The sequence below is a fragment of the Trachurus japonicus genome, chromosome 2, assembly GCF_045865225.1.
Source record: "Trachurus japonicus isolate A0001 chromosome 2, Traja_1.0".
NCBI classification, from domain to species: domain Eukaryota; kingdom Metazoa; phylum Chordata; class Actinopteri; order Carangiformes; family Carangidae; genus Trachurus; species Trachurus japonicus.
This window is the reverse complement of record NC_140908.1, coordinates 7,414,961-7,428,743: the sequence shown is the minus strand read 5'-3', so window position 1 is coordinate 7,428,743 and position 13,783 is coordinate 7,414,961. Positions and strand designations below refer to the sequence as shown.

Sequence of the window (13,783 nt, the reverse complement as noted above, 5' to 3'; positions counted from 1 at the left end):
GTTATTTTTTGTGTTTTCCAGATGAAAAGAATGGAGCAAAACCTAAAGCAAAAGAACAAAAACAAAAAACTTCCTATAAGCCAATTATGACAGTGCTGCAGGGTCAGCCAGCTTCAGGTGGAGTGTGCCCGGCCGTTGGGTTTCCACCTGGTAAACAGACCTCTGTTTCCGGTGATGAGTGTGAGCCAAAAGATGGAGGTCACCCAAATAGAAAAGGAGGCAAACACTGACATTCAACTGAAGTTTCCATCTGCTGTGCTTGCTCTGCTCCGGTATTACTGCCTCTGCTTCCTGTATATTTCAGTGCAAAGTAATAGCTGATCACTGACGGATTGATGCTTGAATCCTGAATATATATTGTACATGATAAAGAATGCATAGCTATCTGCATTATTTAACAGCCACATAAAGCATTCATGAATTTCATTTGAATGATAGTTTGATAGTGAAACGTTTTATTGTTCTGCTTGTGTATGGATGTCCACACAGTTGTTGTAAGTGCATTTATAGGTGTTTACTGGTTTAGCCCTCAGGTCATACGCTGCTTTTGAAGAGATCAGAATTACCTCATGAATTGATTATATGCTGTTAAAGCTCTGCTGCCATATTAACTGGTTTAGAGAACATTCAACCTGAATTGACTGGTATTTTTCGCCTCTGTTCCAGGAATTTAGTAAGTATAATGGTCTGATGTTGAAGGTCTTACTTGATGTCACTCTCCTGAACCCGCTCCTCATCCAGATCCTCGATGAACTTCTCCCCCTTCATCCAGTAGATAAGTGGACTGACGTCTCCCATGTATCCAAAGAAAGCTCTGCATGTCAGGTTGACAGGAGTTCCTGGAAGAGACAAGAGACAAGAGACAGGACATGAAGTCACCCGATGAACCATGTGTGAACCAGCATATCTGCTGAGAAATCATGAAGATATTGTGTTTGCAATTACATTCAGATTCATCGAATATGATATTTATTCAATACACTGTTCTATAAATACTGCATATATAATCACTACAGCTATGTTCTAATGTGGGAATAGTAAAATGGGTCAGGAGCAAAACGATGCAGAGCATGTTGATTCACAGGGCTGGAAACTTCCTCTAATTGTGATCCATAACACAAGGCAACAAAAAGCAGACAGGGACAAATGTAAGAGTATGGTGCACTAAAACTGATGCATGTCGACTCCCTGTGAAATTGAAACGCAATTTTATGCTTGTGTGTGCAGCATGTCAGTCTTGACACACGGTTGCAACGTGGCTTTTCTACCTCCTCATGTAGTAAAGTAACAAACAAGCAGGAAAAACACAACTTGTTTTTCCTTAAACTGTTCCTTCACCATCTCAGGTGCATTCACTGTATGACAGGTGGTGGTGACCTGACCAACATAAAGTCAGCAGCTGAACACTAATACAAAGATATGTCAAAACAATACTTTATCACAATGTCCGTGCTTTCTCACAGGTGTTGCAGGATATCTGGTAACTGGATCCAGCAGCCCTGGACACCCAGGCTTACATGTACCTCCTGTTATAGACTCCCTCTTTTTCCCCCTAACACTCAATGAAAGCCTCCTCGATTCCATCAATTCCTAAACTGTCTCTCGATCTCAAGAGATGCCATTTCAAACCACGCCAGACCTATCTTAAATTCCCTGACAGCCTCTTAAACTTTTAAACACTCTCTTGAACCCCCTTACACGGCAACTTTGCAACACTGCTGTGCCTTCATAAAAGCTCCCACATTCTTCAGCAGCCTCTGTCAGATCCTACCCTTTAAACTTCAATCGCTGTGTTTTGCAGGAAGTAGACTTTAGAAAATTTGAAGAACAAAAGTGCGGCAAGGTTTTTAAGGACAGCGATTTGCATAAGATATAAATTAATTCAAACAGCTGATGGAAAACTCAATGATCAACCTTCATTCCACAGTGATCAATGTGATGTTACAAGGTGGTCATACAGAAGTTAATAGAGCTTTGTAATGGCTTGACTGCACCTGGATTTACTCATCTCTTCAAAAGCTCAAAAAGAAGCAGGTTTGGACATTTTGCAAACAAATCCTCATTAGAGATATGGAGATAAAATTAAAAAACTCATCCAATGAAGTTGTTGAATGTGTTCACAAACAGCAACATCAGCGATCACCTGTTGTCATGTTCACTCTAGGTTAGCTCTGTCTCAGTAAATGTCCAGTTCTTTAGTCTGATTAAAGCTCCACTCTGTTCACTTGTTAGTTGTTAACTTTGACTGCTTTCTTTCTGCTGTCACTGTGCTGGGCAGGTAGCACAGTCCATTCAGCAGAGCTTAGAGCTGCTTTTGCTGAAAGCAGCTGCCAGCTGAAAACAACAGTGATGACAGTAGTGAGACGGAACAAATCAGAACAATAAAGTTGCATGATGTAAAACCGAAGAAATAAGAGTAAAAAATGCTCCATTGCTCCATAGAAATGCCTCTGAGTGGAACTGTAGAGTTGGGCGAACACTCTTTGTTGGTTTGTCACAGAGAAACCTTTTCTGTGTTACACTCTTTTAACTATTGTGATTGAAATAATAAAGATAAGTGCAGATTTTAAGTCTGAACAATAGCATCAGATTTCCTTGGCATACTTTGAGAGGAAGTATTAAGTATGTTTAAACCATTTATAAGGAATGGTACAGTGAATTATACATGTAATATTTAAAACAGCTAAAACGTCCAATGTTTATTCATTTGAAATGCATTAGCATGGCTGTAATACCTGAAGTAGGTACTTAAGTTGTAGCTGAAGTAGGAGCACTGAAAGCTGCTTAAGTTCAAGTTATCAAATGCATGACTGGTACAAGGTTGTAAAAAAAAAAAAAGGAAGAGGAAGATATCGACATGTTAATTTCAGATAGTCTTCCTGAGATGATTAGAGGTTAGAAGGTGCACAGAAAACACACGAGAAAAACCCTCTACCCTCAGATCAGTAGTAATGTCTGCTCGGCACATCCTATACTGTACAGTACGACTGGAAACAGATAAACCCTTTTGCAGCTCGTTTTCCTCTCACTGCCTGGGATTAGAGCGCTCTCATTCTTCTTTTGCACTTATCACACACATGCTGCAGCCTGTGGTAAACCCATGAGTGTGTGGCCTGTGCTGTGACAGGCTCAACGGCGGGGAAAAAAGAAACACATCATCAAAGCTGGGGAATGACTCTGATCCATAAAAAGACGCCGATGATCAAGGAGGCTCCACCAGTTGTGTGTCCAGGAAGGCAGGAAGGTAATTCAGCATCTCTTCATTAGCACTCCTTGCTCATTGGCCCCGTGGCGAGGACTCAGAAGTCTGTGAGATGGGAGATAACCGTGGCGTATAATTGGGTACTTGCTAGTTCAAAGATAATAGGGATTTTATTTTACCAAGTCCTGCTCTAATTTGGCCCTCTAGTGCAGTCTAGTGAGCTCAGATGATAGCTAAAGCCTTAACAGACACAATCTGGATTGGAGATGCAAAAAAAGGCTCCAAGTTGGAGGACAGTTTTGCATTTTGTCTCACGGCCCAACAAAAATATTGTCCACAGCTGAGAGATAAGAGCTGTGTGTGTATCTGAGTGTATGTTGTGTGTGAGACAGTGTTTTAGCACAGGGGACAGAGATAATGTGTTTTGCGGATGCTGAGATACATCCTGGACCCCACATGCACACACACAAATACACACATAATGCTATGCTGACCACCTCCACCAGGGGTCTCTGTGGTGCTACAGAGCAGGAGGGTTGGTGTGCAGGAAGAGCATGCAAAAAAACAACAACAACACGGAAAAAAAATACAAAAAAACAAAACGCCCCGTTTTGACAGGTGCGGACAACAGTAAAAGGAAACACGGATCCTTTTGTGTGCCACCTTTGATGTCAAGAGGCTTCACCCATGGATCTGAACAGCATGTTGCGTTGTTGCACTGACAGCTCTACTGCTGTGCTGGCAACAGCCGCCGTGTCACTCTCCAAGACTTATTCCAAGGGGCTCTTCGTGCATATGGCTGCGTGTTATTCCCTTAACGATGCCATGTTAATTTGTGCCGGCTTTACTGTGAGCAGCAAAGACCGCGCGGGCAGAGGTTGTGTGCTCAGTTTGTGAAAATGCACAAACAGCCATGTAGGGATTTAAGCAAAAAAGATCCTAACATTTAAATCCCAATCTCTAGTCTTGGTCAGGGGGGTAAAGTGAGTCTTAATGCGATTGTTTCCTCTCTCTCTTATCTCCCTGCGCCTCTAGAGCATCTCTCTCAGCCAGTGTGGTGGAGACGTCAGCAAAGACTCCCGTGGCTAAGCGGACAGACTGGAAGCCATGAAACCATGAAACACCACGGAGGAAGCAGGGAAAGAGACCGAGTCAGACAGAGGGAGCAGGCATGCGTGCCTTTCTGCATCTGTGTGCAACTGACAGAGGTATGGCAGGAGAGAAAGGGGGCATATGTGTGTGTCAGTGGGGATGTAAGTGAGGAGAGCTAGACAGAACAACCACACACGTGGGAAACAAACTGTTTTTCATGGAGGATTGAAAGACTTCCCACCAAGTGAACGGAGAATCGTATCGTCCTTGTGCACAGGAGATTACATAGATTACAGATCAGTACATCTGCAAGCAGTGTACATGTATGCACCATCCATGTCAAGTTAATCTAGCAGCGTTTTCCATTCAAATCCAAACAATCCAACTCGAGTAGGAAAGCCTCTCTCTCTCTCTTTTTTTTTGCTATTAACAGCCTTGAATAAATTAAGCCCTGGAGCTAGGGGGAATAATACTTCAGAGAGTGAAGAAACTAAGCGTTTCAGAGGATTGTTTTTTTTTTTTGGAAAGGGCATTGCAATCTTAACAACAACGAGGACACATATAACTTTCTGTTTTAATGTTTTGGGTGAGATGGGAAGCGATTTAGGAGCTGGCAATTAAAGACAAATAATGCTGCACAAGAGCAGCACACTTTACAAATTACTGGCAATCTGCTAGCAAGTTTGATTTCTCTGAAAGAGTCTTTACACCATATTAATGTTAATAAAGGCCAATGGCTGTCTGGAAGATTGTTTAGGAGAAATACATTAAAAAAATGAAATAACTAAAAACTAAAAACACTGCTATGATTAAAATTTCAACAAAAAGCAGCTGACAAAAAGGTCCATTTACATGCAGAAGCTTTTTATAATTCTATGCTAACTGGACACACACCATCTGTTGACGAAGGCTGTGTGATATGATCAGAAGCTCTGCAGCAGCTACTCCGTAAACTTGTGCTGAGACAACTAAAAAAAGCCTGCGTTAACAACAGCAGTCATGTTATTATGCATGATTTATTATTAAAACACATCTACGGTAGTACCTTCAATCTCCATTCTTATTTATGTTGATGAGATGAGCAACTCATTTACAAAAAAAAAATGAATTAACAAGCGAAGAGCTAGGACACACAATGAGGGGTCCATCAGTGATTTGGTGAGCATATGAATCACATGCTTGCCTAACCACTGCAGTGTCTGTGTCTGTGCCATAGAGGTCAGACTTGTAGACTCAATGTGAAACAACACCGAGGCTGTGTTTTCTTCTTCTTGCATTTCACTTCATTTCAATTTATCAAGGTAGAAAGTCAAAATAATGTCTTTAACCATAAGAAGCTTACTGTACAATTGCCACTGCTTTTCAAGCACAACTAAAACCTCTTCATCAAATGTCAGAATGACATTTGTGTCACTTTTCTTGCTCTCTCCAGATGAGATGACATTCCCTCTACTCTATAATTAGTCCTTCCTTTAATGCAAGAGCCTGGGCTCGACATGAAAGCAGTTGAAGATTGCCCCATGGCTTGTGATCAGCTTGATAGCCAGCGACTGATCTGGACCGAGAAATAGCCCAGGAATTGAATCAGTGAGATAGTCTGATTGTCAACGGTTAGAAGGGGTTTCCCAGATTCAGCAGGGCATCTGGGAGGAGTGAATCAGTTCCTGAAAATATTTTACAGTGGGAGTGAGCATCCCCCTTTATCATTTGCTCCAGTGCAACATCCAGGAAGTGAAGGGTTACACCAGCCCTCTAATTGCAGTGGCTGCGTACCCACTCACATTGCGTTGCCAGATGTGGTTGTTAAATTGTCTCTCTGTTCAGCATTCACTTTGTTTCATTACAGCACATGCCTCTCCAATCATGCATTTTAAGGCCGCCATTGACTGCGCTGTGCTCAGTATTCATTTAGCTACGTTCCCCTTGCGTATGGTCAATCTCCTCTTATTCATACTTGGCACTGCACCTCATTATCACTAAGCAGGCAAACCCTTACCGCCATTCCCCTTAATTAATGCAGGTAAAGCAGATATCAAGAGACAAAATACAATGTTTAGACTGTTTTCTGATTGGTATAAGCATGTTAACATGTGGTAATAATAATAGGAAATGCTCAATGATGTGTTGTGAAATTACAATTTTCTCTGCTCTGTGTTACTTTTGCCGGGGACAAGCTGTGCCTGGAAATTAAATATGGTAGTACTGTTGAATATTACAATGTAATGGGAAACAAACAGGCTGGGGGTTGGGTGAATAACAAGTCCAATTCGATCCTTGTGGAACAGAGCATGACATTTGCAAAGATCAACACCCACTCTTTGCATTGATGTTCTCATAATACAATGTTCTTTAGCACAAAAGCAGCTCCTATTATTACTGCCCAATCCGAAGAAAGAATCATTATCAACATTAAACCTCACATTGCTAATAATCTCACACAGAGTAGTCACTGATGAATTCTCCAAATGAAAAGCTCATTAGACATTAATGAAACACTTAAAGGGTAAGTGCCACAGTAAACGGAGGAAAAAGGTAATACCACAATTAGCAAAGCATCAGATGATGAGAGAAATTGACACGTCAGCTTTGAAGCAGATGCTATTTTTGCTAATGGTTTAGTGAGGCATTGTTAAGTGCTGTGCTTATTCTGGCTTCACTAGTTGCTGTTATGTTCTTCCATCTTGCTGCTCACATGAAATGCTGCTCTTGGCTTTTCAAAGAAAACTGTCACTTACAGTGTAACAGCAGAAAGAGTTAAGTACAGTAAAGTAAAAACTTTCTTTGAAATCCCTGTCTTCTTCCTCAACCTGATTCTTACTCTGAAATGCTGATGCTGCTGTTAGCTGAGAATTAAAAAAAAAAGAAAAAGAAAAAGCTTCCCTCACAGTGAGAAGACAGGGATTGGATACCAACAGGAACTGAACGCTCACTGGGCTTTGGTGCAGGGCTATGCAGGCAGAGGAGGAACTCCTGTCGGGCTTAGCCCAGAACGAAGAAGACGTCTAGAGAATCCCTAAGCGGCACCATGTAGTTTAGCTACTGATGGAGGGCTGGTGAGCTGGGGAAAATACAAGATGTGGTAGGGAGGGGAGTGTAATAGACGGATACACAATGAGGGAAAGAAAGAGACTGATTGCACAAAATAGCAGGTTCCTTGAGACCGTACTGGGTCACCTTTGAAGCGTGTCCAGACCCCCAACAGTCCCATTTTCTAACTGCGGCTCCCTGCGGTTAAATGCTCAGCTTGGGCCTACTTTAAAAATGCTTTAAATGAATTCTTTCTTAAACAGTGTCTAGAGGATCGAAGCTATTCTCCACCTCCAGACATCACAGGCCCTCGTGTGCTCCTCCATTGTTCTGCATGACTGTGAACCAAATCGAGTCCTGTCTGCTCCTGTCTGCTCAAAAGTCTCAGCCTCCATCCAGGCTTGCCTATGTACACTCGAATTTGCTTGTTAATGATGAGATGTTATGACTCATGGCACTTGCATGGCTGACTTTCAGGAGCTGCCGAATCTATCAAATGCTATTTCTATCCCCAGTCTGGCTCATTCGTGACAAATTACAGCAGGGTAGAGTTGTGTTACTCACACCAACACATGCTAAAACAGGTCAATAGCACTCCCAGTGAAAAGAGTCATGTACATAAACCTAAAACTCTCCTCTTCTCTCAGCATTTTAGCTGCTGCAGAGGCAGACGATCTGGATATCGAGTTGGTCTAATGCCTGGATCAGGCTATGTGATATCATTGTGGAGATAGCCTGGTCCAACACACATGGGGTGTCTGGAACAATTTGTTGGGTTATCCAGTACAATGTTTCATGGTGGAGCACTGACTGTGATCAGGAGGCCGAGGCCCAGATGGAAAGCTACCACAAGCCATTGCTCATTCAGTTTAGCCCTGTCTGTGACATGCTGTGAGACTGCCTGGCCATTCCACATTTTGTGATCCTGGAAGTATGTCTCTGCACCCTCATGCATAATGCACTCAGTCTCTGAGCCAAGTCACAACCGAGTTGTCGCTTAAGCTGACAAAGTGACCGCTACACATTGCACCCATATGTGATTGTTGAACTTTAGCTATTGATCTGCTGCCAATCTTCTGAGAAAGTTTTCTGAGAAAGATTTTGGAACCCGTCTGAAGGAATTCACTGAAGTTGGATGATACGGCCTGACTTCCAGTCATCACTCCACTTCACACCAATGGAGCTGAGGTAAAGGCTCAGAGCCAGCCAGTGTAGACCCAAGAGGGGTCTCCATACTTTTAGCCATAAAGTGTGCAGGCATTTACCATTTTGGCCATCCTGCCTTCTACTCATGTTCACATGTTCAGGGATGACCGAAGCATCGATTGACTCTACCTTCTTGCAGCGTTGTGTCGTTCATCTCTTAAGCCATCAGTGAAAAGAATCTAGTCTCTAAATGGTCTAGTGAAGCAAACGCACCAGCAAAGATCAAGGCAGCTTACGGTGCTCAGTGAGCAAGAGAGACGGAGACGGAGAGTGAGGGAAAGAGAAGAGAGTGGAGAGGAAGAGTGTGCTTCTACATCCATACCCTCTCCTGGGGAGTCTGTGTAATGAAAACAGGACACAGCAGAGTGGTTGGGACTGTAGGTGCTTTCCCAGCATTTCAGGAGACACCGTGTTGGATATCTGCAGCGCACGTGAGCTGAATGAACAAGGAAGTCTGGGGAGCGACTTAACCGAGGCAGCGATGTGAAGTGAATGAGTGGAACAGGTTTGAAGAAGCAGGGGGAAAAGCTGCTGTAACTTATCACCTCAAATCTAGCTGCAGAAGGAACCAGGAAGGGAGGAAGGAAGGGAGGGAGAGAGGGTTATTGGGTTTGGAAATCATTGCATCATATTTCTCCAGAGCGAGCAGGATAAAGTCGGGAACTGGGTTTGCATGGTGGGACCATGGCACTCCAGTGGTTGGGAATACATGTACTGAAATGTCGAAAAAATATGTGTGGAGGCGAGATGTCGATGTATCAGCTTTTTCTAAAAATGACATCGCCTGTTCCAGACATGTGGGAAAGCTAGAAAATCTGTTTTTCCTTCAGGCCCCTCAATTCAGAATTTATGGTGGGATTTCCAGTTTTTAAATGGTTTCATGCAGATTTTAACATAAGCGGGTACTGTAGATGCAAATGAACATATTCATCATTGATTAGTGCTGCTCTAATCGTTTCCTTATGTTTACAAAAGCTGAAGTGACAGACATTATAGACAATTAACAGCTTAAAGGAAAAAAAAGTCTAAAACATTTCCCTAAAAGTTAAGTTAAATTACAAAGTTATGATACGTGGTCCGATCATTTCCCTTCATTTACAGGTACTGTACTACTGCCACTCTTATTAAATTATTAACAGTACAGTATATCCTCTATGCATTGTATTTCTGTTTTCATTGTCTCATTGTCTACATTCATCCTATTCATTTCATCCTCTTCTTTGTCTTCCACCTCACCTTTCTCCCTTCTCTCTCTCTCTCGTGCCTTGCAGCATGTCTTGGGAGTGCTTTGTACATAAACAGGTTTTTATAATGAGTGCCGAATCAGGACAGGGACCAACAATAGGACTGTGTGACAGAAGGGCCGCAAGGAAAGAGACACTCTGCAGGAAGGATGCCGGGGAAAAGGTTAGAGCTCTGGTGAGACCAGACATCATCTACACAGCGTCCTGCTGCTTTCACCCTGTCTGTCATGTTCACAGAAAAAAAAAAAAAAAAAAAAAATAGGAACGCAGTATGAGATCTCTGCTTGTGTGTCAGCGAGTGTGTGGTGTTCTGGTGCATAGGCAGGATAATTGGAGTGATTTGTACTACCTATGCTGCTGTCCTTCCAATTTGCATGGACATATGGTAGTAATAAATTCATGTTCACATGTTCAAAAGGGGGTGCACTGGGATTTGGGACCATTTGGGCCTAACTGCCGTTCTCTGAGTGCGGAAACAATGCACATTTGATGAACATGCCATGACGAGAAAACATGTTTAAAAACCCTCCATGTGTCCATCTGGATAAATTACCATAACATTGACACAAGCGTCTGGGGATGACAAAATGTCAGCATGATAGGAAATATCTGCTGCGATGAAGGCGACAAGAATTCTCTTTGGGGGCGCTGACAAGACTGGTTGAATGGTACATTTGCAAAAGAAAGGATTTTAATGTTGTAAGGTCAGGAAGGTCAAGGCACTGTGATTGCTGAATGTCAGATCGCCATCTGAATAAAATCTGACTCTTGTGAACGGCTATCTAGAACAAATAACCTTTGAGGCATACTCTCCAATGACCTGATATATATGGGGAAATCACATTTAACGCCAGTCACACAGAATAAACCCTGAGAGTCCATAGCTCACCCTCTGATTATTCAGACATACATCTCAGCTTGCGCCGTGGATAATCAAATTGATTTGCTCATTCCCACCCACGACTCCTTGCTGCAGTATATTTTCCTTATTAAGCACTGTGGTGGTCTGACTGTTCTCTTGTTCGGTTTGTACTGCAGGAAGTGGATGACGGGGTCAGAGACAGGATGGGAACCAAATACACAGATAGTGAAATTAACAATTTTTACAAGCAATTTCTTTATACACATTTTACAAGCTGAAATGACCTGATTTCTTGTAATCTGGTTTCATGAGACATTATGCCTGGAAACATGGCTTGTTGTGGTCTTGACTGAGGGAAGTGGTCCTGCACTGAGCCTGCTGCGACTCCATTTAATTTAAAGTTCTTTTTTATCTGGGCAAGCATCTCTGTAATCCAAGGCTGTCTCCTCTCTGATCCTCTGTGCCAGACTGAGAACACACCAGCCAGGCTGTTGGAGCTGTGAATCTGCGGTGTCCTGATGTCTGTGAAGTTTGTATTCACTGCTACACAGCCGCCGCTTTATTATCCCCGCTCTTCTCTTCTAAAGGTGACATTTGTCTAACTGTTCAATCCCTCTAACACGCAGCGGTGCAGTTTGGGACCTATTCAGCTTTATAGTCCTGCTTTACAGTAGGTGTGCACTGAATTTAGAATTTAGATAAGAAATGGCACGTCTCGGAACTGCTGGGCACTTAAACCCCCTTGCCATCCATTTAATTAAAAACAATACAATAAATTACAAGCAATGCTATTAGGAGGTGGGAGGGAAGCAGAAGAGGAAGTAACTGGAGGCAAGATAAATTATGACCTTATGCTGGAAAACATTTAAAAGGGGGGATATCATGGTGTGTGCATAAATTTAAGAGCGCAAGTGCTGATCTGTCAATCATGCACTGTTCCCTGAATGCAACAGTGGGGGACTTAAAGCTGCTACAGTACACATCCATATTTCTTTTCATGCTGGAAATAGCACAAACATGCAAATTTGTGCACATATGTACATTTCAAAACATATGTGATCTGACGCAGAGGAATAATCCACAGCCACTGACATCCAGTTCAGTTATGAGATATTAGAAGCAGATTTAATTGGTAGAGAATAATAAAGATGTAGATGTGGTCAACTATAAGAAGAAAACCACAACCAAACCACACAGTAACGTGCTCCTAACCCACATGTCACCAAAAACCCTTTATCACTGTTTGCAGCCACAGCATTTCACCACCAAAACAGATTGACAAATATCTTTTATAATCTGTAAACCAGCAGGCACATTAGAAGCTTTTGGGCTTATTCACTTCATCCACTGTTAGACTAGTAGCTTCTCCACTGTACAGACTTAAGCGGTGCTCCCAAATCCACAGAGTGATCGGTGCTCAGTGATAATCCACTAAATATGTCCAATAATGCATGAGCATGATTTCCAATAATATCACAAATTATAAACATATCAGATATCCCTGTTCAAACCCATGAAATCAGTTCCTGATAAGGCACTGAGGGAAAAGTGACATGTTTTTTCTCTGTGAGTGTGTGAAAACACAAGAACAATATCTCAAGAGCAGCTTTATTTACTATTCTGGACGCCCTAGTCTTTAACGGTAAATATTAACAGATTTTAACTATACATTTCCCATAAATTGCACCAAAACTGCTCAATTCCTGATGTATAAAATATTCCTGATGCCTGATGCCCTCATACACTCTACTCTTATAAAGCTGCCTGTTTGAAATTCAAAGACATCTGGTAAAAGAACAAATTAACTAAGAAGTTCAATACTCAGCTCAGAAAGCAAGAGAAGGGCCTATAAGCATCCAGGAGTACTCAGAATAACTGAAGTCAGTGTTTCATGAGTGTTATGACAAAAGAGGGAGAGAGAGAGAGATTGTGTGTGTGTTTGTGTGTGTGTATGAACCAGGAAAGCTGAATCTGTGGGATGATGAGAGTGATGGAGCGCTTACATGATTACATTACTCTGTTATTTGTCTATCCTGACGGCCATCCTTGTGCAACTTGTGTGTGTGTTTGTGTGTGTGGCACAGGGGGGTTGGGGGTGTACATGAGCAGCATACTGATGAGTTCCCAGCATACACCGATCAAATTACACTACCTCACTACCCCCCCCGCTTTCAGTCAATCTTGCCTTTTGCCCGTCCTTTTCTCAGCTTCTCTCTCTGCAGGTAAACAACTTGATATTTCACCGATGTCACAGTAGTTCAATTCCTGATGACCTCAGAACCTTGCCTTGTCTATAGGACTGCTATCAGATTCACCTCTCTATATATTTCTCGTTAAGATGTACAGCTGCTTTAATATACACAACTATACACAGTCTATCTGGACCTGTATCCCCATCTCTTTTTTATATCACATTGGGCTCATGTTATTCATCTGGAAGCTCATGGATCACAAGTCTAATATTAAAGAAAAACTTTATTCATCAAAAAATAACAGAGTGCTCAACTGTTGGCAAGCTATAAATAATAACTTAGGAAACTTGGCAGAACATGCTCTTGTCATTGTTTTATCTTTTAAGTATGCGACAGTTAAATCATGAGTGAATGGATGGCTATAAAAATAGATAAAGGGAACATGAAACATGAATATGAAAAATAATCAAATATATTTTATGTTCTTTAAATTCATGTCATTAGAGGTGTCATATGATCATTTTCACAGGTTTTATTCTATATTTATTTAGTCCTAGCTGGGCTTTTTGTATCGTTTAGAAATGCTGAAACGTGGCCTAGTGCGAGGCCCTTCTGTCTGCCTGAGGCTGCAGGGGGATTTACTTATTAGCCCTGCTGCCAGCGCCACTGGCACACCTCACTCACGTCACTTAGACAAATTGACTCAGGGATGATATCAATCAAAACTTTGAGAGAAAGTAAGAAAGTAAGAAAAGGCGAGACAAGGAGATTAAACATGACACAGTCTGCAGCTATGATGACATGTGAGGCTGCTGCTTCCCCAAACATCCAATAATGTTTGGTGTGTTTTAGTCTGGACCAAAACAGTGGTCTGACCGAGGGACTGACAATCCATCACTAGAACCGGTGTGGCTGAAAAGAAGCTTTTCATCTTCACCGTAATGTTTTTCAAAAAGAG

At 42.1% G+C, this 13,783-nt stretch overlaps 1 protein-coding gene across 3 annotated transcripts in view; it reads right to left on the bottom strand.

Annotated features, from left to right (window-relative positions):
• Positions 1–13,783, bottom strand: part of LOC146990694 (interleukin-1 receptor accessory protein-like 1) — a 248,447-nt gene that overhangs the window by 27,023 nt on the left and 207,641 nt on the right. For all 3 annotated transcript variants that reach the window (XM_085797382.1, XM_085797390.1, XM_085797373.1), the window contains exon 7: positions 707–839. In XM_085797382.1, the coding sequence (XP_085653508.1) occupies positions 707–839 (133 nt within the window). The remainder of the gene's footprint in view (positions 1–706; positions 840–13,783) is intronic.